General features: G+C 42.1%; 1 protein-coding gene across 4 annotated transcripts in view; it reads right to left on the reverse strand.

Moving 5' to 3' along the window:
- Positions 1-27,069, reverse strand: part of ARHGAP26 (Rho GTPase activating protein 26) — a 473,410-nt gene that overhangs the window by 181,995 nt on the left and 264,346 nt on the right. For all 4 annotated transcript variants that reach the window (XM_027546098.1, XM_027546101.1, XM_027546099.1 and 1 more), the window contains exon 13: positions 611-676. In XM_027546098.1, the coding sequence (XP_027401899.1) occupies positions 611-676 (66 nt within the window). The remainder of the gene's footprint in view (positions 1-610; positions 677-27,069) is intronic.

Genomic DNA, 27,069 nt, shown 5'->3' on the forward strand with positions numbered 1-27,069 from the left:
ATCACTATTTCTGAATTATGCTAGCTATCAGACCCACTGCCGGAACCTGATGTGTAAACAAAGAATCACATATATTATTATATCACAACCATGGTTTTTAGTATTTTAACTGAATTTCAGTAACCTTAGTAGCTTCCCTGGTGGCTCAGATGGTAAAGAATCTGCCTGCAATGTGGGAGACCTGGGTTTGATCCCTGGGTTGGGAAGATCTGCTGGAGAGGGGAATGACAACCCACTCCAGTATTCTTGCCTGGAGAATTCATTGGACAGAGAAGCCTGGTGGGCTACAGTCCATAGGTCCACAAAGAGTCAGACATGACTGAGTGACTACCACACATCAGTAACTAGATTCCTTATAATGCTATGTATTTGATATGCATGTATTTAAAACAGTCTTCTGATTAGCTGAAAAGGTTAATGCCACCAAATGAATCAAATCAGCTGAGAGCCCTTGTGCTTCAGAACAACACAAGCTGTGGAAACACACTGCCAGTGGCATTTGGAGAGTTAATGAGTCACTAGAGATTGGGAAACAGCAGGTCGCAGGTCTGCCACCTCACCAGATGTGTGACCTTTGCCAAGAACAATGCCATCTGCTAAACTATTTTACCTCTGGTTTCCACAGCATGGATGCATTTCTTGATGATGCTGAAGCCAATGCTGTCCAACTGTGCAGCTGAAAGAGGAAGAAGAAGGCAGTCAAGTTGCTGGCCGCACACATACCAACCCCGGAACAGGGCTTGACCAACCCAGCATGACTCAGTCCCATGGTGTTGCTAAGGATTCTTTTCTTTTTTTCCACTGAAAGTACAGGAATGATTCAAGATTTAAAACTGCTAGCATTCACGGAGAGCTTACCATATGCCAGGTACAGTTCAAAGTGCTTTGCACATATTATCTCATTTAATTCTCATGGTAACTCTCTGCAAGGTTATCATCTATTAACAGCAGAAGAAACACAGCACAGAGTGATGAGTACTTTGCTGAAGGAGTAACCAGGCAAACTTTAACTTGTTTTGCTATTGTCAGGAGCTTTAGGACTAACTGTGTGCTGGTCTCCTTCAAAAAGCATAAATTAAATGCTCAATAAATGTCAGTAAGTACTTCACAGAGCTCACCTTGTTTAATCCCAGCAAGTCCTCTAGGTTGGTACTATCATGAGCCCCAAATTACACAAGAAACAGATTTGGCAAAGCTAACTATCTTGACCAAAGCTGCAAAGCTAATATGTGGGAGACTCACTCCAGAGCCATTACAACTTTAACTGCCTTAAAAGTGACTAACATGTAAAATATCATGTATGAAACGAGATGCCAGTCCAGGTTCAATGCACGATACTGGATGCTTGGGGCTGGTGCACTGGGACGACCCAGAGGGATGGTGTGGGGAGGGAGGAGGGAGGGGGGTTCAGGATGGGGAACACATGTATACCCGTGGTGGATTCATTTTGATGTTTGGCAGAACTAATACAATTATGTAAAGTTTGAGAATAGAATAAAATTAATTAAAAGAAAAAAAAGTGACTCTGAAAAATAAAAATTAAAAAAAAAAGTGACTCTGAGTTAAAAGGAAGAATAAAAGTCTGCTCAGATGACTAGAAAAAGGGAAAAAAAGGAAAACTGACTGGGGGGAAATTAAAACAGCCAAGGACAAAGAAGGTATCTAAGGGAAAAGCACTAACGTGGAAGACCCACCCTCTATGCGGTAAACCAGCAGGCAGTGACAGGTTCTCCATTTGCTCCAAAACACCCTCTTGTCACTCAGAAAATAAATGACAAGTAGCACCAACTTTCCCACAATGCAGAACCAACTGCCAACCTGGCAACAGGGCTGAAAACCCAACAAAATTCATTCCCATGCTCTGATTACCCAATGATAAGATGTGCATGGTAATCTTTAAGAATCTTTGACCTCCTTTGGATATCAGGACAAGATGTTATACAAACCAGTGATCTGAGTGGAGAAGGGAATGGAAGGAAGAAGGAAAGTGAATATTTATAAATGATTTGTCATCATCCCAGGGCAAGAAATACACTTGTAAAATATGAGAACTGAGCAGAACTTGAACTCATCTTGGATCTCATCCAAATGGAATCTCTCCAATTTTTAATGTATATGGTTGAATATAGGTCCAATGAAGAAAAAAAAAATCCTTTAAAAATTACTGAAAATTCCCCAAATCAAACCAGAAAGGAACAGTAATTTCCCCAAACTTCTCTTCCCAAAGAGAACCAGCTTTAGCTCTTACATGTGTACATATCATTTTGTGGTACTTATTATTAAACATACTTACTATCTCTAGGATAGTAAATAAAGTACCAGAGAAGGGGGGGAAATGATGTTTTTCTTCCTGGAGAGCACCTGCTATACAAATCATTGTTCTTATTCTCTTAAAGCTACAGTCTATTAATTCAAGCCCTTGTTTCTTCTAGTATGAACCGAGTGTTTACTCTGCACATTGTGTTGTATATAGCTTTCTGACTCAGAAAAGGACCATTCTTCCAAATGAAGCTCAACTCATACCATTGAGTTTTCTCAAATTTTATGACAAACCATAATACATAGTCTAAATATCTACTGGAATCAAAGCAAGATTTTTTTAAAAATGATAACTCACTAAGATATAATTCACATACTGTAGTGTTCACTCATTTAAAACTTACAATTCATTTGTAAGTTTTACAATTCAATTTCTAGTATATTTCAAAGTCATGAACCAATCACCATTCTCTACATAACATTTTCAATACTCCCATGAAAAACCTTATACACATTAACAGTAACTCTCTATTTCTCTCTTCCCTCAGCTCCTAGAAACCAGAAATCTATCTTCTGTTTCTATAGATTTGCCTATTCTGGACATTTCATGTACAAGCAATAATATAATATGTGGTCTTTTGTATTTAGTTTCTTTCACCTAGTTTAATGCTTTTTCTACAATGATTTTTCTACAATGCAGCATCAATACACTTTACTCCATTTTATGACTAAATAACATTTCATTGCCTGGATATACCACATTTCATTTATCCATTCATCAGTTACCATTTCTGCTTTTTGACTATAATGAATAATGCTACTAGGAACACACTGGTGTACAAATCTTTGTGTGAACATATATTTTCATTTCTGTTCATTATGTGCCCAAGGTTAGAAGTGCTAGGTTATATGGTAACTCTATGCTTAACTTTTTGAAGAAATGCCAAACTGCTTTCTAAAAGTGCTGAACCACTTCACATTCCCACCAGTGACATATGAAAGTTCCAAGTTCTCCAGGGCCTTACCAACATTTGTTATTGTCTTCTTAATTACTGCCATTCTGGATATGAAATGGTATCTCACTGTGGTTTTTACTTGCATTTCCCTAATGACTAGTGGTGCTGGGCACCTTTTCATGTGCAGGGGAGAATGTTCATTCCTTTATACAGTAGTCAGAATAGAGCCTACTGGCAAGTATTTGTCAGAGGGGGAATTATTTTCTATACCCAAGGATGCTTCCTAAATGTCCATAACATGATTCAATAGTCAGTTGAAGCCTTTCGGTTCTCCTTTTGAGAGGTGGTTAGGAGGATTCTTGCACAGGGATGATAGTCAAGGAAGTTTGGGAGAAAAAGAACGGAAGTTGTGGACAGTGCTCTGGGGAGTTGCTGAGATGGATTCCAAATTCGGAAATTTTAAGGTTAGGTTTGTGAACATGGTCGTGTTCTAGGCATTGAGGAACTTCTGTTCTGGACAAAGACTACTTTGCTTCCCTACCCCAAGAACATGGTTAAAATTAGAAATAACGTGGCAGCGGACAGTGATGACCCCAGTGGCCAGAAGATACATGCTCATAAAGCCACTAGCCCAACTACGGGAAGAAATATGGACAGAGCTAGATATAACCCTGCAGAGACAAATCAGGCCTTGACCTTTTCCCATGGAACTGTGGGAAGTTGGCTCCTTCTCTAAGTAGGTAATAGCTAATGGAAAAGAATACAATGCTATCCCCCAAGTATATTCAGAAAAAAACTAAATTCCACTAACCCACACTAATTGCACTTATGTCTTTTGGAAAATGGCAAAGAAAAATGCCCCTCACCCAAAATCTCTGAGTAAATATTCCTTCTTTGGTTTTCCCAAAATTAGAGGTTCTGCAATTCATTTTATACCAGCAAAACCCTTTTCATGAAATAAATCTTACACAGATGTTACACATAAAGGCATTACACATATAACAGTATTAGTATTTATTAGTTGTCTAAGTTCAAATGCATATAACAGATTCATATATTACCAAGTCAAATGCTAAGAGTTCAAGGTAACACTATAAGCCTCTAATGTGTTCAAGCTGTATACTGATGATAATTACTACAGTTCCATAAACAAAACTGTGTTAAGAAATGGAATTAATATCAAACAACAGTCCTAATAAGGAACTCATGAAAAACACTTCAACTATCACTGTTGTAAATCTCTAAACTGTAACTGGTATAAATTATTACACTACCCCCTACCCTGGCACTTCCCTGTATCTTTCTATCTCTGGTTCGCGCGCGCACGCGCGCGCACACACACACACAGACAAATACACAGGTTTGAATTCTATTCTCACCAGTCTGAGTTTCCTGCTGACATCGTGATTAGGTTACTGATGATGAACAATTTCTTTCCTATTTAACATGTACTGAGTACCACTGATGTGACAGGGACTACAGTGAATCCATAATCAGATCATTAGTCCTGATCACTGTCCAGCAGATACATAAGCTAAGTTAATTGAGATCTCCTATTTGGAAAATCCAGTTCCCACTATTAGGTTTAGAACACCATCACCACTGAGCAGAGTTTGCTAATAACAGAAAAAGTCTGAGCAGCCCGCCAGATGGAAGCGGCTGTCCTTAATCCCTTCAAGCAGGTGATTCAGCTCTTTTACTGAGCCCAGGCTCAGAAAAGGTCAGGGATTTATTTGCAATTGCTGTATCCTTATAATCTCCAGAAATAATCTCTCATTAAATATCTACTAGGCTTGCATTATTCCCTTAATTTGACTGGCAATGAGTTGTTGCAGGGGCGGTACCTCCTGGGCCAGACACTCACCGTCTGGCAGCTAAGGCCTGGACTGGTTTACCTTCCTCTCTCAGCCATGAGTTCAGCTCTGCCCAGGTTTACGCAAAGGGCAGGCCAAACAGTTGTCAGATAATGAATATTCACAGAGCTCACACAAACACCCAGGCTGACCTGCCAAGTTAGAAAAGGGTCATCCTCTTAACTGTCATGTCAACTTTTGAAGCATTATTTGTCTGTTTTTAGAGGAAGTTAAGGGCCAGGGTCACACAAAGCTATTTTCTCGAAGTTTTATGGGGAACAGAAGGACATGGGACAGGCAGCTTGACTCTCAGTCAACCTGGAGATTCTTAGGGCCAAAGCAGGAGGAGGATGTCTAGCAGACTATTTGGTCTCTGCTTACCATGCCCAGGGTATGAACTCTGAGAAAAGGGAAACACGTTAGATTCAGGAACTGACTGCTTTACTACAATGGGCTTAAAACAGCAATATATTTTAAAGATCAGTCAAATTGTTTAAAAGGAGGAGGCTGGTGGGTCAGGTATACACATGGATTTTAGCATAACATTCAATGCCCTGTTCTGAAGCTTTTGGTACTTCATGTTACCTCATGTTACCTCATATGAAGCTTTCCTTGGCCTTTAAAAAAAAAGAAGAAGAAGAAGAAGAAGCATGTAGGTGACGGTAAAGAGTGAAAGCTACAATAAAATCATGAACTTAACCCTTAGCACTTCCCTTCTTTCTTATCTCCCACATCCAAAGTATTCACCTCAGTTTTTCCGCCTAATGTCATCTTAATTTTATCTAGTTCTCTCTGCCTTCACCACACCACCCTGGTCCTGGACCCATCTGTTACCAGGACAGCTGCAAGGCCCTCCCAACTGGTCTCCTTGGCTCACACCTCCTCTGGCTCCCTCCAATCTGCCCTCAACCCTTCCCCTCAACCCTGCAGCCCCCATGACCTTGACAAAACCAGACCACATCACCTTTCTGCCTAAAATCATTCAATGGCACCCAGCTGCTCTTAGAAGCATAATCCTGGCCCCTAATATGGCCCACACAGCTCTGCATGGTCTGGCTCCAGCTTTGTCTCATGGCCCTCCCCCAGGTCTCAGCATCCCAAACACACTGGCTTCCTCTCAGAGAATCCAATTAACCACACTTTCTCCTCAGCCTTTGCACAAGCTGTGTTTCACTCCTGGGAGCCCTTTGGCCCATGTGACTCCAAATTCTCAGGTCTTCCCCTTCAAGTATCATCTCCTGTAAAAAAGCCTCTCTGACCCCTCCACCTAGGTTGATGCCTTCCTTAACCTCTCCATCAGAGTATGCAGTATGAGTACAAGCCTACATTTATTTGTACAATCCTGCAAAAGGTGTCTGTCTACCAAGCTGGATATGCATTCATAAAGACAATGGTCCATATATAACTTTACTGATTTATTGTTATTACTACTAAATCTCTGTCATCCACTGTCCACCATAATGCTGGAAATGAAGTAGAAGCATGTAACTTTTCATTTGGTGTAACTTTTCATTCTGGATACATGGATCTGTAAAGTGGTGACTGAATGGTAGGAAGAGTAGCAGAAGGACAGTGTGGCAGAGTCAAAGTGACCTTTCAAACTTCAACTGATGTAAACCTATGAAAGCAGATAGGTTATCTAAGCTTCTGGTCCTCCACTTTTCCATCTTCTCTGAGGATAAAAGGTTAAATAAAGAAACGAATCTAACCACTTCCTTCCTTCCTGTATCAATATAAACAGGTATTACCAAGCAGTACAGCCTTAAGAATCAGTCCCAGAGAAGGGAAAAACAAAAACTATGCAAGCCAAGACATAGAATAGAGGAGACAAAAATCAAGTTTAGGTTTCCTGGACACTTTTATTAATTGAAATCCTTTGCTTGCACATACTAACTAGGCCATCTAAACAGTCAGACAGGACTTCCCTGGTGGTACAGTACATAGGAATCCACCTACCAATGCAGGAGACATGGGTTCAAGTCCTGGTCCAGGAAGATCCCACATGCTGTGGAGAAACTAAGCCTGTGTACCGCAACTACTGAGCCCTCACTCTAGAGCCTGTGCTCTACAGTGAGAAGCCACCATAATGAGGAGCCTTCAAACCACAATGAAGAAGAAGTTCCCACTCACTGCAACTGGAGAAAGCTCAAGAAAAGCAGTGAAGACCCAGTGCAGTGAAAAATAAAAATAAATAAATAAAATCATTAAAAAAAACAAAAAAAAAACAGTCAGACAGGCCTGAGGGTAGAGAAAGCTCTAGAAAACAAGAGCATTCACCTCCTGAATTTTGTGCCACTCACTCTTGAGGTCCCAAAGTCCCTCTTATAAAAATCACTGACTAGGTGCTGCCCGTCTCCAAATCCTTAGTATTCAAAGCATCCAGAAACTAGGTAAGAAGTGGCCAAATCACCAGTTCTGAATAGAAGGGACCTTTTCACAGCATAGGCTGACTGATGGACATATACTCTGAAAAAAAAACGACACTTTGAGATATGTCCCGAAGTTTCCCCAGACATGCCTCCCAGGAATTCTAACAGACCTCAGACCTCTCCTCAAAAAGAGAGGAATTGACTTACCTGAATTAGGCTCAACATGAATTAGATGGAATTAACAGTTTCCTAAAGCTGGTGTTTGACAGATTTTTTTCTTTATTCAACTTTTCTTTGATTTAAAAAAAAAAAAATACCTTTCAAGTTTTTTTTTTTTTTTTCTTTTTATGGGAGAAATGGAATTTTCTGGAAATAAAAACAAGAGAACTGAGGTAAAGGAAGTCCATGCTGTGTTTCTAATGCTGATGGATACAGGAAGTTGTCTGGAGTTGCTGAGACCAGCCCACCATTTTATGGACAGTTCCTGGGGCACGTTCTCACCACAGAAATTTACTCACTTTCCCTATGTGATTTGCTCTTTAAAGCCTGGCCTGCCTCGCTCCTTCTGAATTTAATCAAATTTCAGCACCATTAAAAGCCATGAAGAAAAACACCCATACTCAATTTAATACAAAATCCTATCTGGAAAAGAGATTTCCAGTTGGCTCACACACTCAGAGGGGCTCACATCCTTTTCCTCAGAATGTGAAGCCCCAGAGTTGCCAGGGCTTCCTGGCTGTGAAGCTTCCAGTGGGGTCCAGGAAAGGTGTGAGTTCTCTACTTGGGCAGTTTACCCAGAGCCAGTTTTAATCCCAGATCAGCTCCCCAAACCTGTGACCCATTTCACTTCACTGCCAACTGCCCTCTATTCTGTTCCCTGGCTGGTAGGTACTCAGGGAATGTGAATGAACTTTAATATTAATTGAAGTAACACCAACAGAAGCTGTATGTACTGGAAAGAGAACAATGAATTTTAAGGCCGGACAGATCTGGCTTGGGCGCCTGTCTCTGCCACCTCTGGCCATTATGCTCTTCGGCAAGAAGCTTCACCTTCCTCACCTGTGTGGTGTGGTAACTCACCTTAATGCTACAAAGGTCAAATGAAATGGACAACAACTGAGACTTGGCTAGTATTCAGTAAATGGTCATTACCAGTACTATGATTATTAGGATATAGTAACTATTCTGAAAGAGATGGGCATACCAGACCACCTGACCTGCCTCTTGAGGAACCTGTATGCAGGTCAGGAAGCAACAGTTAGAACTGGACATGGAACAACAAACTGGTTCCAAATAGGAAAAGGAGTACATCAAGGCTATATATTGTCACCCTGCTTATTTAACTTATATGCAGAGTACATCATGAGAAACGCTGGGCTGGAAGAAACACAAGCTGGAATCAAGATTGCTGGGAGAAATATCAATAACCTCAGATATGCAGATGATACCACCCTTATGGCAGAAAGTGAAGAAGAACCAAAGAGCCTCTTGATGAAAGTGAAAGAGGAGAGTGAAAAAGTTGACTCAAACCTCAACATTCAGAAAACAAAGATCATGGCATCTGGTCCCATCACTTCATGACAGATAGAAAGGGAAACAGAAATAGAGTGGAAACAGTGGCTGACTTTATTTTTCTGGGCTCCAAAATCACTGTAGATGGTGACTGCAGCCATGAAGTTAAAAGATGCTTATTCCTTGGAAAGAAAATTATGACCAACCTAGACAGCATATTAAAAAGCAGAAACATTACTTTGTCAACAAAGGTCCGTCTAGTCAAGGCTATGGTTATTCCAGTGGTCATGTATGGATGTGAGAATTGGACTATAAAGAAAGCTGAGAGCCAAAGGATTGAGGCTTTTGAACTGTGGTGTTGGAGAAGACTCTTGAGAGTCCTTGGACTGCAAGAAGATCCAACCAGTCCATCCTATAGGAGATCAGTCCTCAGTGTTCATTGGAAGGACTGATGTTGAAGCTGAAACTCCAATACTTTGGCCACCTGATGAGAAGAGCTGACTCATCTGAAAAGACCCTGATGCTGGGAAAGATTGAGGGCAGGAGGAGAAGGGGACAACAGAGGATGAGATGGTTGGATGGCATCACCGACTTGATGGTAACAGGTTTGGGTGGACTCTGGGAGTTGGTGATGGACAGGGAGGCCTGGCATGCTGTGATTCATGGGATCACAAAGAGTCAGACACGACTGAGTGACTGAACTGAACTACATTCTAATACTTGAATCAAACTTACAGTTGATGAAATACTCTTCACACCCAAGTGCATGTTAACCTTACTGTAATCTCATGGGAGTACATATTGCTACTATTCTTACTAAAAACGTCTTGCTGTGTCTCCACACTAGTAAGTATAATGAAGGGTAATATGGTACTATTTATAGAATAAATTAATAGCTTATAGTTTATTTGACTTTTCCAATATATCTGTTAAGTTTTTATGATGAGAAAAGCCAGGCTCACGATGTTAAGTGGTACCAACAATGATGATGGCAGTAGTAACACTTTGCACATAGTGTTGCTCTGGAGTAGGCACTTAATTGCACCATATCATCACCATTATCATTATCACCAGCCCTGCTCTGCAGATGGAAACCTTGGATCCAAAAGAGGTTAAGGGGCTCCTGTAGGCTTGCGGTGTTCATGAGCGGTGGAACCAGGACTCTAACTTGGTCTAGCTCCAGAGGCCATTCTCTTCTATCCCCTATTCCTCTGCTGAAGTTCACACAGCCAGTCAGAGAAGGACCAGGGCTGGAGCCCTATTTTCTGGATTCTGCCCTTTCTACTCCAGAAGTAGCTCTCAAACCTAGCGGACAGACTCAGGGGCATGCTTGCTCAATGCAGATTCTGGGTACCTCCCAAAGGATATGCTTCAGCAGGTATGAGAATCACATGTGGGATAGATAACACTGTACTGTATACCAAGTGACTAAAATTATTATCACTAAAGACCACTACCAATGATTATTGACTATTAGTTAATGGGTGATACCTATTCCACATTCCTCATCCAATAATAAAGATTCACCAGTGCTGTGTACCTCAAAGTGTAATGTTGGCTTGTGCCATCGGGGTATATGAAAAGATTCCAAGTAGTTCACAAATAAATATTTCCAATTGTTACACACTTACTTTAATAAGTACTAGAAAATTATTGATGCATTTTTAAAATAAATGTAGTTTAAGAAGAGCAAATTGGTTTTAAAAAATAGTACATAAATAGTATTACAGGGGGTATATACACATGTTAAATAATGAAGGTGACAAACAACACATTTGGGAGCTACTGTCCTAATCTGCACCAGCCCAGGCACCACCTTCAACCTGGCTGAAAGGACAAGATGGGAGGGTACCACATTCTATCAGCAAACTGTCCTATTTCAATAGTCATCCTTGAGTCCTTGCCATCACACCCCACATCCAATCCGTTAGCCAGTACCATCAGCAATAACTTAAACCTAGAATCCAGCTACTTCTCTGTTACTAACACTTTGATCCAAGCTACCATCATCTTTTGCCTGGACTGTTCCCATAGCCTCTCAACTGTTTCTCCTTTTGCCCCCTACAATGTATTCTCTGCCGGCGGTCAGAGTCATCTTTTAAAAATATACATTGGCTCATGTCACTCGCCTGATCACAACTCGCCAGGGACTTCTCATGACACTTAGAACGCAATCCTACCTCCTGACCACAGCCTCACATGGCTCAGTCCACCTGGACACTCTCCCTCTGGTCTCTGCCAATCCAGTCACAAGGGTCCTTCCTGATACTCCTTGAACATGGCTAGCTCAGCTTCTCCGCTGCAGGGGCCTCTGTACGTGCTTGTTTCTCTGCCAGTTCCTGACGTGGCGCCCTCCCTAGGTTTGTTCAGGTTTCTCCTTAAATGTCATTTCTTCAAGGAGGCCTCCTCTGTCCCTGGTATCTAAAACAGCCACCCATCAAGAGAGGGATGGACAGGGAGTTTGGGGTTAGTGGATGCAAACCGTTACATATAGGATGGATACACAACAAGGTCCTGCTGTACAGCACAGGGAACTATATGCAATACCCTGTGATTAAACCATAACGGAAAAGAATATGAAAAAGAATGTGTATCGGTGTATAACTGAGCCACTCTACTGTACAATAGTAATTAACACAACACGGTAAAATCAACTATACTGTAGTAAAAAATAAATTAAATATAAAATAGCCACCCTTCCCCTGTAACTCCCTATGCCTTTGTTCTTACTTCCTCATAGCCCTTCTCTCCACTTGGAAGCCTCCCTTTGTTTGCTGGCTTACTGTTTGGGGTCCCTGCTCTCATTCAGGGACTTTATCTGCCTTGCTCACTACCGTAGCTTCAGTACACATTTCCTGAAGGAAGCAACAAATATAACCTACATTTTCACCAGCAGAGACACCAAGAAATCAATAGGTAAAGAAGTTCCTACACTCCAGGAACCTCAATGGGGAGCAGCTGACCGAACCCTGGTACCTTCCAGAGTGCAGGGGTCTGCTGGGGAAGCACAGAACAGACAGCACTGATAGGGATCTCATTCACCCTCTGACCTCTATGCATGAATACCACCAATCAGGATTTTCTTCCCTAGCCAACCACATACCCAGGAACCTATCTTCTTTTCTCATGGTTTCTGGAGACCCACATTAAGAAAAATAAGCCGAGAAGGACGGGGAGTAAAACAGGTAGCAGAGGAAGAGATGAAAACCCTGCCTGGCTTGGAATAAACCTGCCAGTCTCAGATGTTCCAGTTCTCAGCCAGAGGCAGCCAAAGCGGCAGCAGGTGAGTTCCTGCACAGTACAGCTGAGAACTGCAGACCAGTGTGGGGTGGAAGGAGGGAGGAAGGACAGTTTCCTTGTGGGTTTTGACATCTGCAATCTCCCTGTCTACCTTAAAATTCCTGACCAGGACAGCTGTGAAGAAGCAAGGCTGCACGTACACCTTGGTAATGTGAACCATCTTAATCAGAACCATTTGTCTCCTACCTGGGATTCTGAACATCCCAAGAATGACTTACAGTCCAGTGGCCTCAATTCCTTTCTACCTCGAGGCCTGGGTGGCTGTGCACTGATTTCTCAACCAAAAGAAATCAGTGCCAGCTTTCCGAAGGTGGACGTGTTTCAAGCGGAAAACCAATCTCCTCTGTCCAGCCAGATCCCTTCCTTGCCTCTAACTACGTGTCCTCTCCTTATCTGCCCTAGAAACGGTTTAGCTATTTTTCAGACACATCAAACTCCAGGGCAGTAGAAGGCAGGGAAGGAGATGCCATTCAGAATCTGAGGCCTAAGATTTGCACCTGGAGTTACCATAATATTGTATGATGTGGGAATATATCACCTCTTGGACCCTTTTTCTCATCTTGAAGATCAAGCATGGTAGAAATCAAAAAAAGTAATGCATGTGAAGGCACTCTGAGGAACTCTGAAAGAAACTATCCAGTGTCAGGCTTTATATAAATAGCCTCTGGTTTCAGCTAATGATGATGTTATTGATAATAACAGCAGAGAGCAACATTTAATGACTGCTTAGCATACCAAGCACCACTGATTAAAGAATTTCCAGTTTATTCTCCTTTGATACTCTCAAAGAAACCAATGATGTAGACAGTAAGACTATCCTCATTTTACAGATAAAGAAACTGAGGTCTGGATAAATTTATTTCCCACAGTCACAAATTCAATAAGCCATGAGGCTGGGATTCCAAACACATGTGTAATAATACTCCAGAACCAACATTCCCAACCACTACTCAAAACTCCCCCCACTGTGGGCAACAGTACTTGACAGCTTTCACTAAATCTCACATGCTGAATGAGAGGTGCACACTCTGAATGCTGATCAGGGTGGGAAGGAATGATCTTGAGTGACCACAAGTTTGCACTTAGGATGAAGCCTCAGTTTTCTCATCTGTAAATGGGGTCAATACTACCATCTGCCTCACAGAGTTCTTACAAAGATCAAATATAATGTAGGTCAGACACTAAGCACATTGCCTGGGACACAGTATGTGCTAATGATAATGTTTATCACTAATGATATCATTGGTCAAGAGCCTGCACTTGGTGCCAGTGAGGAAAATCAGTCTCTGTCTCCACAGCCCCTTGCCCTGGGCTTTAAGAGTTAAGGATGTTGCCAATGACCTGCTCGCTGTTCCTTGGTTGAAGCCCAAACTGGGATGCCAAGGGGTGGTGGGCACCTGCCAGGCGGCAGCCTGCTGTCTGTCCAGAGCCCACATGGCTGAGGGGAAGGGGGGGCCACAGCGAAGTCACGCGCTGGCTGCATTTGTCAGTCTAAAGCTGGCTGAGGAGAGGACAGATTTGAGGACAAGCCGGGAGTCTTCTGACTGTCCAGGCAAGTCTCAGGAGTACCCGGGCCAGCCATGTCCTTGGGGGGGTGGGGTGTCACCAAACCAAAGGGCTGGGAACCCAGAGAATAGCATCTCGGAGCAAACAATCCATTCCTTCTCCCTCCTCTCCTGCTAGCCCCCAGCGCTCATGCCGGGCTGTTGCCACTCTACACAGGCCACAGCAACCAGCTGCGCCGTGTTCACAACTCATAAGGAAAAGCAGGCTGGGGGTCAGCACTTCAGTGAGAGAGCAGGGGACCATCTTATCCTACCGTGGCTCAGGAGAAGAAAGTCGTGGTGACAAAAAGCTGCCATGGAGGAAAAAGGGAAAGAAGAAGGGCCAAGAGGGGCTGGGGGCAGCGGGAAGGGAATGCACGCCTGTCTTCTATCAACTCTGGCTGGCAGGCGTAGAGAGAAAGCTGGAGGGGAAGGTGTACTCAGCTGACTCCCTCATGGGCCAGCACATAGGAGGCCAGGCCACCATCCCCACTAATGCGTCCATCCTTCTCAGGTTTAAGAGGGGAAATGTTCTATTTATAAGCCACCAACCAGTGGAGATTTGGCAGCCGCTGGATGGCTCTGATCCCACAGGGATCCTGGCTACTCGTTGCTGTCTTCTCCAGCCTCTCAACTGGGGATGTTCTCAAAGCAAAAGGCCAAAGGTGATCGGAAGCAAAAGAAAAAAGAAAAGCTGCCTTCCTGTCCTTCGCTGCTTTCGTGAGACTGCTAGCTCTTTAGTGATGGCTGAAGACTTCAGAACATTTTAAAAACAGTGACCCATGTGGTCCCATCAGACCTTCTTCCCCTGCGAGCTTCAAGACTCAATCTCTTTTTCTGTTTTACGATCAATGGAAGCTGAGGCAGAGATGAAGGGAATGCAGAAACCAGAGGCAGGGCAATGGGCAAACAGAGAAAGGTAATGATGCCCCCCCATCTCTCTCCTTGTCCTCAATTTTATCCTCATGAAACAAGAAGTGCTTTGACCCAGCACCATATGGAGTCTAATCTGAATAACAGCCGAGAGAACGAGTGTATGTAACAGAAACAAGAGCAGCTGTGGTTGTGTCGTCAAAGTCCGTGGGAGACGAATGGGCCACTTTACAGCTCCGCACCTGGGAAGCCTGAGTCACTGAACGTGTGGCTCTGATTCTCCCAGCATCCCATGTGACGTGTGAGGAGCCGCACACGGCTCTGGAGAGGCTCACTAAGAAGGAACGAGGGATGGCCCCTCAGTGGCAAACTGCTGGGTGGGTTAGGTATTGGAAGTTGATGATGAAACTCTTTCCAGTCCCACTGGGTTGCCCACATAATGACAGATGGCAGGGCAGAGCAAAGATCTCACGCACATCAAGAATGGTAGGGGAAATGATCTTGGCAATCGGGCAGACTCAGCTCTGGTATCTTGCCATCGTTAAGCCTATTTGCTCACTTGTAACTCGCTTGCTGTGAAAAGCATTTCTGCAAATGGTACCCATCCACGCACCACATTCATGCTCCCTGCCATAACCCCATGCTGTCTTGAAGAGATGAATATTTAAAAACTTATCTTTGTATCACACTGAGTTAACAAACTTGTAGTTAATGGGCCAAACTCACTGTTGCCTGTTTTGTAAATAATGCCATCTCCTTCGTTTCCATATTGTCTATGGCTGCTTTCAGAACACCAGAGCAGAGCTAAATAGCACCACAAAACCAAAAATCTGCTCCTTTCCTGAAAAACCTGACCCCTGTGCTAAGCAGTAACATTAGAAAACTGGATGGGGCAGGGATAAGTTATGTTTACTTGTGGGCCGGTCCCCAGTCAATACACACTAAATAAATATATAAATTTAAAGGCAATTGAAAACATTTGTCTGGTCCTATACAAAATGATCTGGGCTTTCGCCAGCAGTGTACATCCCCCACTTTGAGAAATGCAGTCATGAGGATCCAGAGGGTTCAGTGAATTAACACAGGCTGGCCTCCAGCCCCCAACAGCAGGGGTGTTGGCTTCTGCCCTTTGTTCTCTTCCCCTGCTCAGCTCAGAAGTGGTTCCCCTAATCCAGTGACTTCTTTCTTCCTCATATGGGAGAGTAATTGGTATGACCAGATAACAACAAGGATAATAACCACAGTAATTAGGCACTTATTCGCTAATAGGCCAGATATTGTGCTGGGCTTTTATGCTCACAGCAAGGTTATGAGGTAGGGTTGTGATTTATCCTCATTTTACAGACAGGGAAAGAGAAGCTTAGAGAGGCCCAGCACTGACCCACGGTTTCATGGCCAGCGGGCCTGCAGGATAATCTGCATCATTCACACAGTACCCTCCCAGTTCACCAGGAATTGTATTCACCAGGAAACAGCTCTCCCAGTTCACCCATTAGGACTGGCCCATGTGAAGTTACGTGAAATGTGTACAAAGACTGATGTACAAGGATGCTCACCCTGATGTTATTCACAAAAGCAGAACTCTGGAAAGGACATTCAAGACCAATGACAGGAAATAGTTCAACAAATCAGGATGCACTCTTATGACAGAGCATGCAACAACCATTACAAATAATACTTATAAACAACTTTCATCATCTGAGAAATTGTGAATTTTTAAAAGCAGAATACCAACAAGTATGTTCAGTATAATGTCAATTAAGTAGAAATATATACTGACATTGGGAAAATAAACATAAGACATCATGAAAAAAGAAAAAGCAAGGAAGAAGTATCTCTAGAGATGAAATTATAGATGATTCTTATTGAATTTTTGAAAATCTTTGCTATATTTCCTTAATGTTCTACAATGAGTTCATATTATTTTCATAATAAGTAAAAATACAGATCTGTCAAACCTTTGGAATGAGGTTCAGAGATTCAATGTCCACACCCTAGAGATCCTAATTCCAACTTTGCAAACTTTCTCCAATCACTGCTGTCCCCCTCACCTCTAGTGTGAATGACAAGTTGGCAACCTGAAGTGGGTTCTTAAGCATTATGCAGATAAAAAGGATTCTTGTTAAAGTATTAGGTTAAAAACAAACTGGAAGGAATGAAGGGATTAAAACAAGGAAATAAAAGAGGAAGAACTATATTTCCTTCTTCTGGGGAGAAGGGAGGGTACTTTTTAAAGTCTTTCTAGCCTAGCTGGAAGTCCATTCCAACTGGCTGTGGGCACTTGCCTCCACATTAATGTATCTGTAAAAGCACAGATATTAAGTCTAGTGAAAGGTTCAGGTTAAAGCACAGAAACACATTCAACAAGAGGAGGAAGCAAGAAAATGGCAGCAGTGTCCCTCTGAAAAGCCAGGTGGGGTCAGAAGGGCACAAGAAGGCACACCTAGGGCACCTCAGGCATATTTCTTTGAAACCACCCAATTGGCCCAGGGGATCTGAGTTAGTACACTAAGGGACCCGTCACTAGAAGCCAAGATTAGGAGACAGCCCTCTCTATCTCAGTCTGTCGGCTTCCTAACAGCTGGCAAAGCAGCGGGAGAGCATCATTTCCACAAACAAGCTAATCTTTCCACAGCTAAGTAGGCAGTGACATTTATTGTTAAAAACTTCAAAGCTGGTAAAGACGAACTCACACTAGAACAGCCTGCCTTTCCCTGGATCTCTTGCACTGGATTGTGTACTCTCTCTGACAAATTTGCAGCTTTCCAACTGTCCCTCCAGTGGGACGACAGGACAACAGGAAGGGGCTGAGAACAGGTTCCTTCCTGGCGCCTCCTCCTGCTTCTGACCTGGGCTCACTTCAAAGGAGAATGAACCAGCTCTCACAGAGCCTTTGGGGAGTAAATCTCACAACTGTACCATACGTAAGATGTGACGGGACATGCAGACTCAGGAGATATGCATTAAGGTGGCAACATTCCTGCCCAGGGAAGACTCTTGTTCTTTGTAATAACAAAGGGGAAAATCAGTGACAGTCATTTGCTGTCTAGATGACTGACACTGGTGCGATCACCTCCTCAGTAAAGAAGCGTAGGGAGCAACAAACCGGACTTCCTTCTTCTCTGCTATTCTTACTCCTGTTTTTTCCTTCCCTTCACTACTGGTTACAAATCTGACTAATGAGAGAAAACTCAGTGTCACTGCTGCATATTCTTCACATTCCAGGACCAAACCCAGGTAAGGTTCCTGACGGCAGCAGGATCCATGGTTGAGCCGCCCATACAATTGGCAAAAAAAAAAAAAAAAGATTGGGATTTGAATTTAGTATGTAGGGCTTAACTTAACCAAGAATACAGAAGACTTCTAGGCAGAAAACTAAAATGCTAACAGACGTGTGAATAAATGGAAAGACATTCAAAGCTCTTGAAGGATGTGACTTAGCACTATAAAAGTGTCGATTTTCAGCTGCATGTAAATCAATGCAGTTAGAACTCTCCTTCACACCATACACAGAAATAAAATTACTTAAAGACTTAAATATAAAGACATGACACCATAAAACTCTTAGAAGAGAACATAGGCAAAACATTCTTTGACATAAATTGTAGCAATAATCTCTTAGGTCAGTTTCCCAAGACAAAAGAAACAAAAGCAAAAATAAATGAATAGGACCTAATCAAATGCACAAGCTTCTGTACAGCAAGGAAATGATAAACAAAACAAAAAGACAACCTATGGACTAGAAGAAAATATTTGCCAATGATGTGACCTACAAGGGCTAAATTTCCAAAATACACAAACAGCTCATATAACCCAATAGCAAAAAAAAGGCGGGGCCCAGGGGAGGGGAGGGAGGAGGGACAGAAGACCTAAATAGACATTTCTCCAAAGAAGACATAATTTCTCCAAAGAAGAGATACAGATGGTTAAGATGTATATGAAAATATGCTCTACGTCACTAATTATTAGAGAAATACAAATCAAAACTACAATGAGGCATCATCTCACACCAGTCAGAATGGCCATCATCAAAAACTCTACAAATAATAAATGCTGGAGAGGGTGTGGAGAAAAGGGAACCTTCCTACAGTGTTGGTGGGAATGAAAATTGGTGCAGCCACTACAGATAATACTGTGGAGGTTCCTTATAAAACTAAAAATAGAGTTACCATATGATCCAGAAATTCCCACTCCTGAGGATTATCCAGGAAAGACAAAAACTCCAATTCAGAAAGATTTATGTACCTCAATGTCCACAGCAGCACTGTTTACAATAGCCAAGACATGGAAGCAACCTGAATGTCCACTGACAGAGGAATGGATAAAGACGATGTGGTACATATATACAATGGAGTATTACTCAGCCATTTAAAAAATACTGCTATTTGCAGCAACATGAATAGACCTAGAGAATACCACACTAAGTGAAGTAAACCAGAGAAAGACAAATATTATATGATATCACTTACATATGGAATCTAAAAAATAATACAAATGAACTTATTTATGAAACAGAAACAGACTCACAGACATAGAAAACAAAATTATGGCTACCAAAGGGGAAAGCTGGAGAAGGATAAATTAGAGGAGTATGGGATTAACGGATACTACTATATACAGGCTAGATAAACAATAAGAATTTACTGTATACACAGGGAACTATATTCAGTATTTAGTTATAACCTAAAGAATCTGAAAAAGACTATGTGTGTGTGTGTGTATGTATATATATATATATGTATTACATATATATATATCAGTTTTATACATATATATAAAACTGAATCACTTTGCTATACACCTGAAATTAACATAGTACTGTAAATCAACTATCCTTCAATAAAAAATTTTCAATTTAAAAAAGTATTTGTTATTTGTAAAGCATACTATGAGAAACAACATTTAAGACTAAACCATTATTAATATTTTAAGTGTCAATTTTCTGCCAATTAACCTGTATACTTCAATGCAATCCCAAATGAAAATTTCAAATTTTTGAGGAAATTTTTATGTAGAAGGATAAAGGTCCACAATCAGCTAAGTCAACCGTTGAAAAGCAAAGAGAGGAAACTCAAACTACCAGATATTAAGACTTGCCTCAAAGTCATCATATTAAAATCAGAGAGGTATTAGCACAAGAACAGACAGATCAGGCCAAGGAAATAAAGAGCTCAGAGACAGAGCTCAGATATGCAAACACAAGAAAGCTGGTATCACAAGTAAAAGAGGGAGAGAATAGATAGCTTCACACATGTTGTTGGGAAAACTGGCTTTTTAAAACAAAATTGAATCCTTATGAAACACCATATACAAAGATAGATATCAGCTGGAGAAACCGAAGTGTGAAAGACAAAATCATGAAGTCAATCAAAGAAAATGTAGGTGTAGGTGCACATCTTTGCAACATGGGTCAGGAAGGCCTTTTTCAAAACACAACTTGAAAATCACAAACCAGAAGGAAAAAAAAATCAAATTTATAAAAAGTAAAGCTTTACACTCAAAGAAAGATATCAAACATAATATCAAATGTCAGATGGCAAAATAGGAAGATATATTTAAAATCTACAACAAGGAATTAATATCTAGACTATAGAAGGAATTTTATAAATCATCAATAAAAAATGGTAACTGCAATAGAAAAATGGGCAAAGGACACAAATAGGCAAAAAGCAGAAGAGGATACCCAGTAAACTCATCAGTTATCAGAGAAGTACAAATTAAGACAACAATGAGCTACCATTTTATATCTACTAGACTGGTAAAAAATTACAAAGCTGAATATAATGGCAATAGCTGACAGGAATGAGGAAATGGAAACACTGGGCTGGGGGAACTGTGAACAGGCTACTTACTCTAGGTCACAAAGGTGAGAGCCTTCCTTCAAACCAAGTACACACACACACACCCTCTGACTGACCAGCAACTCTCCGGGAGGGTAAACCCCAAGGAGATTCTCACACAAGGGGACCTGTACGAAGATGTCCACTGCGGTACGGTAATGGTGATGAAGAGTGGGAGGGCATCTCTGCCCAGTGCTACACACTGTGGAGCATGCAGCAGACAGAAGCCACTGTAAGTACACAGAGGAATATGAGCGGCTCCCAACACAACACTGGAGGAGCAGGGCAGGAAACAGAACACAACAAACGCTTGTATAACTTAAAACACAGGTAGGTAAGAGACTGACTGTCCAAGAATACACTTTAAAGATATACAATAGAACAGTGTGAGGGAGGACAGGAATAGGAGGTGGGAAAAGAATTCCAAGGGAATGAGTGAGTGAACACACGAAGGAGGGAAGGGAGGAGGGAAGGAAGGGAGGGAGGGAGGGAGGGGTCATGCACGACAAATCTGGGAGAATGATTAAATCGTTCTCTCTGTACCTGAGATCCAAAAAGAGAAGAAAGAGGAGGGGGGAAAGGCTCTGCAAAGAAAGGTGCATATATTTGTCTGCTGGCAACCTCTCCCTGGCACCGGGCCACCTGGAAAGTACCAGCAGCTGCCAGACATTATGTATGGCCCTGTTTTATATCCCACAGACACAGTAAGGCCTGAGAGAAACTTCAAGAGAAAAAGCAACAAATTCAGCCCTGTCCCCAAAGGAATTCCCTTTTGCTACCTGTCTCTTCAAACATTCTGGTTCTGTGATTAAAATGTTGGCACTCAAACTCCCACCAAAATATATTCTATAAAGGAAAATACTAGACATTTGGAAGTTGGCTATCAGAGGTGAAAAGCACGATGTCCAGCTCTTAAACTCCTGTCAGACTGACTTTTTTCCTTTAAAAAAGTTTTGATGGTCCTATAAACACTTGCAGAACAACCAGACCCTGGGCAATAGTGCTTCCTGTGGCGATGAGTGCTATAGTGGGTGTGCAGTGAAGCTGCAAATTACTGCCAGGAGGAAAAAGAAAGGGACAGCACTCTGGAGAGGAGGCGAGGCGAGGTGAGGCCAAGGCCTGTGTGATGGGAAGAGGGGATCCTAATGTCAAAGGACGGGAGAAAGCACCAGTCCAGAACACTCCTCTGGTTTTGCCAGCTTGGAAATTAATGAACAGAACATCTCTTAGGATAGCAATACCCTAGAAAAATAGTTTCTGTGAAAAGTGCTCCTGAAAAAGTGGTCAATATGTTTAATATCTTTTTCTCTCCCACTTCCTAAATGAAAGGGTAAGCAACTGAGGAATCATCAGAGACTCGAGGCAGCCAACTCTCTGTGCCCTGTGGGTGACAGGATGCCAAAAGCAAAATGTTCAAGTGTCTGTGTTTCCCAAAATGGAACTTTCTGCATTGCCCTTTTCCTAGGGAGGTAGAAAATCTTTTGTGGTTAACAGCAAAGACATTAGAGTCAGACAGCACTCAGATTAAATTACATCTCCCGAGTTTACCAACCTCAACTTCCTAATCTACAAAGTAGGTCAAGAGCACCTACCTCACCCAGCACTGTGAGCATTAAATGAGCTAATGTGCAGAAAAAACGGTGAAAAACTGTAAGCAACTGATAAATGCTACCTATTAATAGCTATTATTATAAAACATATACCCTCTGTTGACAATTGAAAGTCTAAAGAATATTTAAAGTAGAAGGTCAGCATCTTGTAGTAACCTATCCTCTATCCTGCAGAGAAGGCAATGGCACCCCACTCTAGTACTCTTGCCTGGAAAATCCCATGGATGGAGAAGCCTGGTAGGCTACAGCCCAGAGGGTCACTAAGAGTTGGACACGACTGAGTGACTTCACTTTCACTTTTCACTTTCATGAACTGGAGAAGGAAATGGCAACCCACTCCAGTGTTCTTGCCTGGAGAATCCCAGGGATGGAGAATCCTGGTGGGCTGCAGTTTATGGGGTTGCACAGAGTCAGACACGACTGAAGCAACTTCAGATGCAGCAGCAGCATCCTCTATCCTGAGTAACAGCTTGCTGACAAATGTATTTCCAGACTTTTTTTCTATCAATATATCTAGACAAGTCAAATAATTTTAATAAATGCACCATTCCATGATCTGAATTTTCAAAAGCTCAATGAACAGTATATGGGGGACACTGCTTCTGCAAATATATCAAGATCTCTCTCATTCTTTTTCTTTTTTGGGGGGGTTTAAATGTTTGTTTTTAATTTTATTTTTTTATTGAATGATAATTGCTTTATAGAATTTTGCTGTTTTCTGTCAAACTTCAACATGAATCAGTCATAGGTATACATATATCCCCTCCCTTCTGAACCTCCCTCCCATCTCCTTCCCCATTCCACCCTTCACCCCTCTAGGTTGATACAGAGACCCTGTTTGAGTTTCCTGAGCCATACAGCAAATTCCCGTTGGCTATCTATTTTACATATGGTCTCTCATTCTTTTTAAAGGCTACATAGTATTCTATGATACTTTTAATAAACTTTCTACTGAACATTTGGATTGTTTCTAGTTCTTCACCTATTATTATCAATGCTCTGGTGAACTTTTTTTTTTTTTTAACAGAAACATCTTTGTGCTCCAATCTATTCTTTAGGACAAATCACTAGGTCAAACGATATTTACTTTTTTTTTTATTATTATTAATACTTGGTGAGTTTTTCTTTTTCTTTTTAACTTATTTTATATTGGGGTATAAGGCTTCTCTCAGAGAAAGCAATGGCATCCCACTCCAGTACTCTTGCCTGGAAAATCCCATGGATGGAGGAGACTGGTGGGCTGCAGTTCACAGGGTCGCTAAGAGTCGGACACGACCGAGCGACTTCACTTTCACGCATTGGAGAAGGAAATGGCAACCCACTCCAGTACTCTTGCCTGGAGAATCCCAGGGACGGGAAGCCTGGTGGGCTGCCGTCTATGGGGTCGCACACAGTCGGACACAACTGAAGCGACTTAGCAGCAGCAGCAGCAGGGCTTCTCTGGTGGCTCAAATGGTAAAGAATCCGCCTGCAATGTGGGAGACCTGGGTTCAACCCCTGGGTTAAGAAGATCCCCTGGAGGAGGGCATGGCAACCCACTGCAGCATTCTTGCCTGGAGAATTTCCATGGACAGAGGAGCCTGGCAGGCTATACTTCATGGGGTCGCAAAGAGTCAGACACGACTGAGTGACTAAGCACAGCATAGCACATAGTCGATTAACAATGCCATGTTAGTTTGTACAGTAAACTGTGTCCTGGGGAGTACACTGCATAGTACAGTGCTGAGGTTTACAGTAAAGGGTTAAGTTATACATATACATGCGTCCATTCTTTTTCAGCATATATTCTTTGGGCTTCCTAGGTGGTGCTACTGGTAAAGAACCCACTTGCCAATGCAGGAGATGTTTGAATTCTTTTCCAAACTCTTTTACCATTTAGGTTGTTATATAATATTAAGCAGAGTTCCCTGTGCTATATAGTAGGTTCTTGTTGGTTGCCCTTTTCATACTGTTCATACTGTTCATGGGGTTCTCAAGGCAAGAATACTGAAGTGGTTTGCCATTCCCTTCTCCAGTGGACCACATTCTGTCAGATCTCTCCACCATGACCCGCCCGTCTTGGGTTGCCTCACAGGCATGGCTTAGTTTCATTGAGTTAGACAAGGCTGTGGTCCTAGTGTGATTAGATTGACTAGTTTTCTGTGAGTATGGTTTCAGTGTGTTTGCCCTCTGAGAAATAACTCCAGAAAGAATGAAGGGATGGAGCCAAAGCAAAAACAATACCCAGCTGTGGATGTGACTGGTGATAGAAGCAAGGTCCGATGCTGTCAAGAGCAATATTGCATAGGAACCTGGAATGTCAGGTCCATGAATCAAGGCAAATTGGAAGTGGTCAAACAAGAGATGGCAAGAGTGAATGTCGACATTCTAGGAATCAGCGAACTGAAATGGACTGGAATGGGTGAATTTAACTCAGATGACCATTATATCTACTACTGCGGGCAGGAATCCCTCAGAAGAAATGGAGTGGCCATCATGGTCAACAAAAGAGTCTGAAATGCAGTACTTGGATGCAATCTCAAAAACGACAGAATGATCTCTGTTCGTTTCCAAGGCAAACCATTCAATATCACAGTAATACAAGTCTATGCCCCAACCAGTAACACTGAAGAAGCTGAAGTTGAACGGTTCTATGAAGACCTACAAGACCTTCTAGAACTAACACCCAAAAAAGATGTCCTTTTCATTATAGGGGACTGGAATGCAAAAGCAGGAAGTCAAGAAACACCTGGAGTAACAGGCAAATTTGGCCTTGGAATACGGAATGAAGCAGGGCAAAGACTAATAGAATTTTGCCAAGAGAACACACTGGTCATAACAAACACCCTCTTCCAACAACACAAGAGAAGACTCTACACATGGACATCACCAGATGGTCAACACCGAAATCAGATTGATTATATTCTTTGCAGCCAAAGATGGAGAAGCTCTATACAGTCAGCAAAAACAAGATCAGGAGCTGACTGTGGCTCTGACCATGAACTCCTTATTGCCAAATTCAGACTGAAATTGAAAAAAGTAGGGAAAACCACTAGACCATTCAGGTATGACCTAAATCAAATCCCTTATGATTATACAGTGGAAGTGAGAAATAGATTTAAGGGCCTAGATCTGATAGATAGAGTGCCTGATGATCTATGGAATGAGGTTTGTGACACTGTACAGGAGACAGGGATCAAGACCATTCCCATAGAAAAGAAATGCAAAAAAGCAAAATGGCTGTCTGGGAAGGCCTTACAAATAGCTGTGAAAAGAAGAGAAGCGAAAGGCAAAGAAGAAAAGGAAAGATATAAACATCTGAATGCAGAGTTCCAAAGAATAGCAAGAAGAGATAAGAAAGCCTTCTTCAACGATCAATGCAAAGAAATAGAGGAAAACAACAGAATGGAAAGACTAGGGATCTCTTCAAGAAAATGAGAGATACCAAAGGAACATTTCATGCAAAGATGAGCTCGAAGGACAGAAATGGTATGGACCTAACAGAAGCAGAAGATATTAAGAAGAGATGGCAAGAATACACAGAAGAACTGTACAAAAAAGATCTTCATGACCCAGATAATCACGATGGTGTGATCACTGACCTAGAGCCAGACATCCTGGAATGTGAAGTTAAGTGGGCCTTAGAAAGCTTCACTATGAACAAAGCTAGTGGAGGTGATGGAATTCCAGTTGAGCTATTCCAAATCCTGAAGGATGATGCTGTGAAAGTGCTGCACTCAATATGCCAGCAAATTTGGAAAACTCAGCAGTGGCCACAGGACTGGAAAAGGTCAGTTTTCATTCCAATCCCAAAGAAAGGCAATGCCAAAGAATGCTCAAACTACCGTACAGTTGCACTCATCTCACACGCTAGTAAAGTAATGCTCAAAATTCTCCAAGCCAGGCTTCAGCAATATGTGAACTGTGAAATTCCTGATGTTCAAGCTGGTTTTAGAAAGGCAGAGGAACCAGAGATCAAATTGCCAACATACGCTGGATCATGGAAAAAACAAGAGAGTTCCAGAACATCTATTTCTGCTTTATTGACTATGCCAAAGCCTTTGACTGTGTGGATCACAATAAACTGTGGAAAATTCTAAAGAGATGGGAATACCACAACACCTGATCTGCCTCTTGAGAAATTTGTATGCAGGTCAGGAAGCAACAGTTAGAACTGGACATGGAACAACGGACTGGTTCCAAATAGGAAAAGGAGTTCATCAAGGCCGTATATTGTCACCCTGCTTATTTAACTTATATGCAGAGTACATCATGAGAAACGCTGGACTGGAAGAAACACAAACTGGAATCAAGATTGCCGGGAGAAATATCAATAACCTCAGATATGCAGATGACACCACCCTTATGGCAAAAAGTGAAGAGGAACTCAAAAGCCTCTTGATGAAAGTGAAAGTGGAGAGTGAAAAAGTTGGCTTAAAGCTCATAATTCAGAAAACAAAGATCATGGCATCCGGTCCCACAACTTCATGGGAAATAGATGGGGAAACAGTGGAAACAGTGTCAGACTTTATTTTTCTGGGCTCCAAAATCACTGCAGATGGTGACTGCAGCCATGAAATTAAAAGATGCTTACTCCTTGGAAGGAAAGTTATGACCAACCTAGATAGCATATTCAAAAGCAGAGACATTACTTTGCCAACAAAGGTTCATCTAGTCAAGGCTATGGTTTTTCCAGTGGTCATGTATGGATGTGAGAGTTGGACTGTGAAGAAGGCTGAGTGCCAAAGAATTGATGCTTTTGAACTGTGGTGTTGGATAACACTCTTGAGAGTCCCTTGGACTGCAAGGAGATCCAACCAGTCCATTCTGAAGGAGATCAGCCCTGGGATTTCTTTGGAAGGAATGATGCTGAAGCTGAAACTCCAGTACTTTGGCCACCTCATGCGAAGAGTTGACTCATTGGAAAAGACTCTGATGCTGGGAGGGATTGGGGGGAGGAGGAGAAGGGGACGA

This window comes from Bos indicus x Bos taurus, chromosome 7 (genome assembly GCF_003369695.1).
Source record: "Bos indicus x Bos taurus breed Angus x Brahman F1 hybrid chromosome 7, Bos_hybrid_MaternalHap_v2.0, whole genome shotgun sequence".
In the NCBI taxonomy this organism is placed as follows: domain Eukaryota; kingdom Metazoa; phylum Chordata; class Mammalia; order Artiodactyla; family Bovidae; genus Bos; species Bos indicus x Bos taurus.